Source organism: Pelmatolapia mariae, linkage group LG4 (assembly GCF_036321145.2).
Source record: "Pelmatolapia mariae isolate MD_Pm_ZW linkage group LG4, Pm_UMD_F_2, whole genome shotgun sequence".
NCBI classification, from domain to species: domain Eukaryota; kingdom Metazoa; phylum Chordata; class Actinopteri; order Cichliformes; family Cichlidae; genus Pelmatolapia; species Pelmatolapia mariae.
In genome coordinates, this window is record NC_086230.1 from 16,331,004 (window position 1) to 16,333,720 (window position 2,717).

Sequence of the window (2,717 nt, forward strand, 5' to 3'; positions counted from 1 at the left end):
TCTCTTTTATTTTTGTACCTAACATATGCTGATAATCAGACTATAAAAGAGTATGAACCAGTGGTTAAAAGGCCTAGAGGATGCCACTAGATTAGTAACTAGATTAATAAAATTGAACTGAATTGAACTGAAACCGTGTCTTATAATTGTTTACATGTTAGGGATACAGTAGTCCAAGCCACCAAGAGACATGCAAAAAGACATGGATGATGTAAATATGAATACAAACACTGATGAAGTAGAAACAAATGTGTTTCTACTTCATCTCCCACAGAGAAGTCACAATGTATCATAAATCTATCTGTCTCACCCAAATACACAGGTGATTCTTTAGTGTACTATTCAATACCAAAATGATTCAAACTATCAGTACAGCTTAACAACTAGCACTCTTATATTAAACCACATTCACTATATAGGTTTGCTTTTATAACTAGGATGTAGATTTTGGGGCTGATGCAGTATGAAACAAACACACAAAACAGAACATACAGTAAATGAGTTGTTTTATTTACAGAAGTCAGCAAAAACAAGAATAGGTTAAATAAAGATATGTTATGCATAAAAAAAAACAGGTAGAGAAACAATTAGTGGTTTTAATTCAGAATCTCACCATATCAAGTAATTCTCATCATAAACAAGCAGAAGACCAGAAGCTGCTGTTAATTCTGGTATTTTGGTTCATTCTTGCTGTTTGGACTTTCAATAGATGTGCAAATTTCAGTATTTTAAGCTTTTATGGAATTGTGAGTTTGTATGAGCCTGTTGTATGAACGTAAGAACTCGACATATTAACTCTAATAATTACTTAACACCTACAACCTCCACTGTTAATAAAGGATATGCCCGCCACTGGAATAACTGTCTGGGTACAAATAGCAAAAATAAGACACTGGAAGGGCACTGGGGAGGGGTATGTACTGAAAAACAATGAACACTAGAGGGCACATAATGACAAGTTTCTCACCTCTGTCAGTATACAAAGAAACAACAAAAAGGTTTTCAACAGGTAGTTCAACAGTGACCGTGCAGTTGCAGTTTATTCTGGTGCCTGAAACCTTTTGGTAAAAAAATTGATACACCAATGAGAGAGCATCATTTGATGGTTGATCTCCTTGTCTGTGACATTTTATTGATGTGATAGTACAGCTTACACTATATCAAAAAGCTGACAAAACATTCCAAATAACTAACTAAGCCACACATAAAAAATGATTAAACACACAAAAAAAAACTCACAATGTAACAACGCAAAATTATATATTTTGCATGTGTATTTATATGTAGAGTTGCAACAAAATGTTAACTTGTTTTGTGTCTCTTTCTTTAACTGCATCTCACATACACAAACAGGAAAATTCAAACTGACCTAAATCCCCACCCACTCTGCCTACACAGCATAAAAATCTATCATTCGTATCAGCATTTACAGTTGAAGTCCCCACCAGGTTATGACCATGGCCATTGTACAGAGTCTGCTCCTTTTGACTCTCATTTCAGGTGAGTGAAGTCTGTTAGGAAGAGACAAGATCGGAAGAGAATATTTGGATCTCAGCTCCTTCCCATCATATAAACTCTCTATCTCTTTCAGCTGCTCGCTGTCAGTCTCTCACCTCGTCAGAGCCAGTGGTCAGCAGACCAGGACAATCAGTCACTCTGTCTTGTAGAGTTCAAGGAATGGATCTGGCTTGGTTGCACTGGATTCGTCAAAAACCTGGGAAAGGACTAGAATGGATCGGACGCATTGATGATGGGACCGGCACAATATTTGCCCAAAGTCTCCAAGGCCAGTTTTCCATCACCAAAGAAACTTCCCAAAATCATTGGGAAGTTTCATTACTACTATCATTACTACTAATCCTATGATAATTTTTACATAATTATATTATACCCTGAACTCTAGTCTAGTCTAAGGTCTCCTATGGTTATTTCTGTTAGTGATTATGACAACAAAACTGTTGTACCAACAATGTCTGCCATTATATGTGAGAATAACTTTAGTCATATTTTTAAAAAACTTATGTTATGCTAGATTTTGTACAGCTGGTCAATCGGCTCCACTCACTGTGGCTCTCGAACACAATAATAAACAGCAGAATCTTCAGTCTTTAGGCTGTTCATCTGCAGATACAGCTGTTCTTTGCTGTTGTCTGTGGAGATGGTGAACCTGCCCTGAACTGACTGAGAATAATAGATGTAAGCACTGTCATATCTGATAACGGCAACCCACTCCAGTCCTTTTCCAGGAGCCTGTCTGATCCAGGCCATCCAGTAGCTGCTGAATTCAATGTTGGAGCCTGTACAGGTCAGTCTGTGGGATTCTCCAGGTCTTTTAGCCACGGGTTCAGACTGTGTTATAGTCTGACTATCAACACCTAGCAGATCAAAGAAGAAAAAAAGTCATTTGCAATAAGATAGTAAAACAAAAAAAACAATTTTTATTTATAAGAGAAAATCTTCACCTGCCACAAACAGCGTTAAAAGCAGCAGTCCTGCCCTGAAGTCCATACTGTCAAACTGTTAGTGCACTGCTCTCTGTCATCCTCTCTGCTGACAGATAAGTAGACATGAAAGACATTGCTGTTTTGCATTAACTCAAACTGAGGAGGAGTTAACTTGGCCCTCAATTGGTAGGCATGAATAGTGTTAGAACAGAGACATAGATGAATTCAATATTTGAATATTATGTTGTGGGTTTTTTTTTTTGTTGCTTTTTC

General features: G+C 37.2%; 1 gene segment (V, D, J or C); it reads right to left on the bottom strand.

Moving 5' to 3' along the window:
* Window positions 1-2,061: 2,061 nt before the first annotated feature.
* On the bottom strand, window positions 2,062-2,508 carry LOC135932929 (immunoglobulin heavy variable 3-30-3-like). The segment is given in 2 exon segments: window positions 2,062-2,375; window positions 2,463-2,508. Coding segments are annotated over 2 exon segments (360 nt in total).
* Window positions 2,509-2,717: the final 209 nt, after the last annotated feature.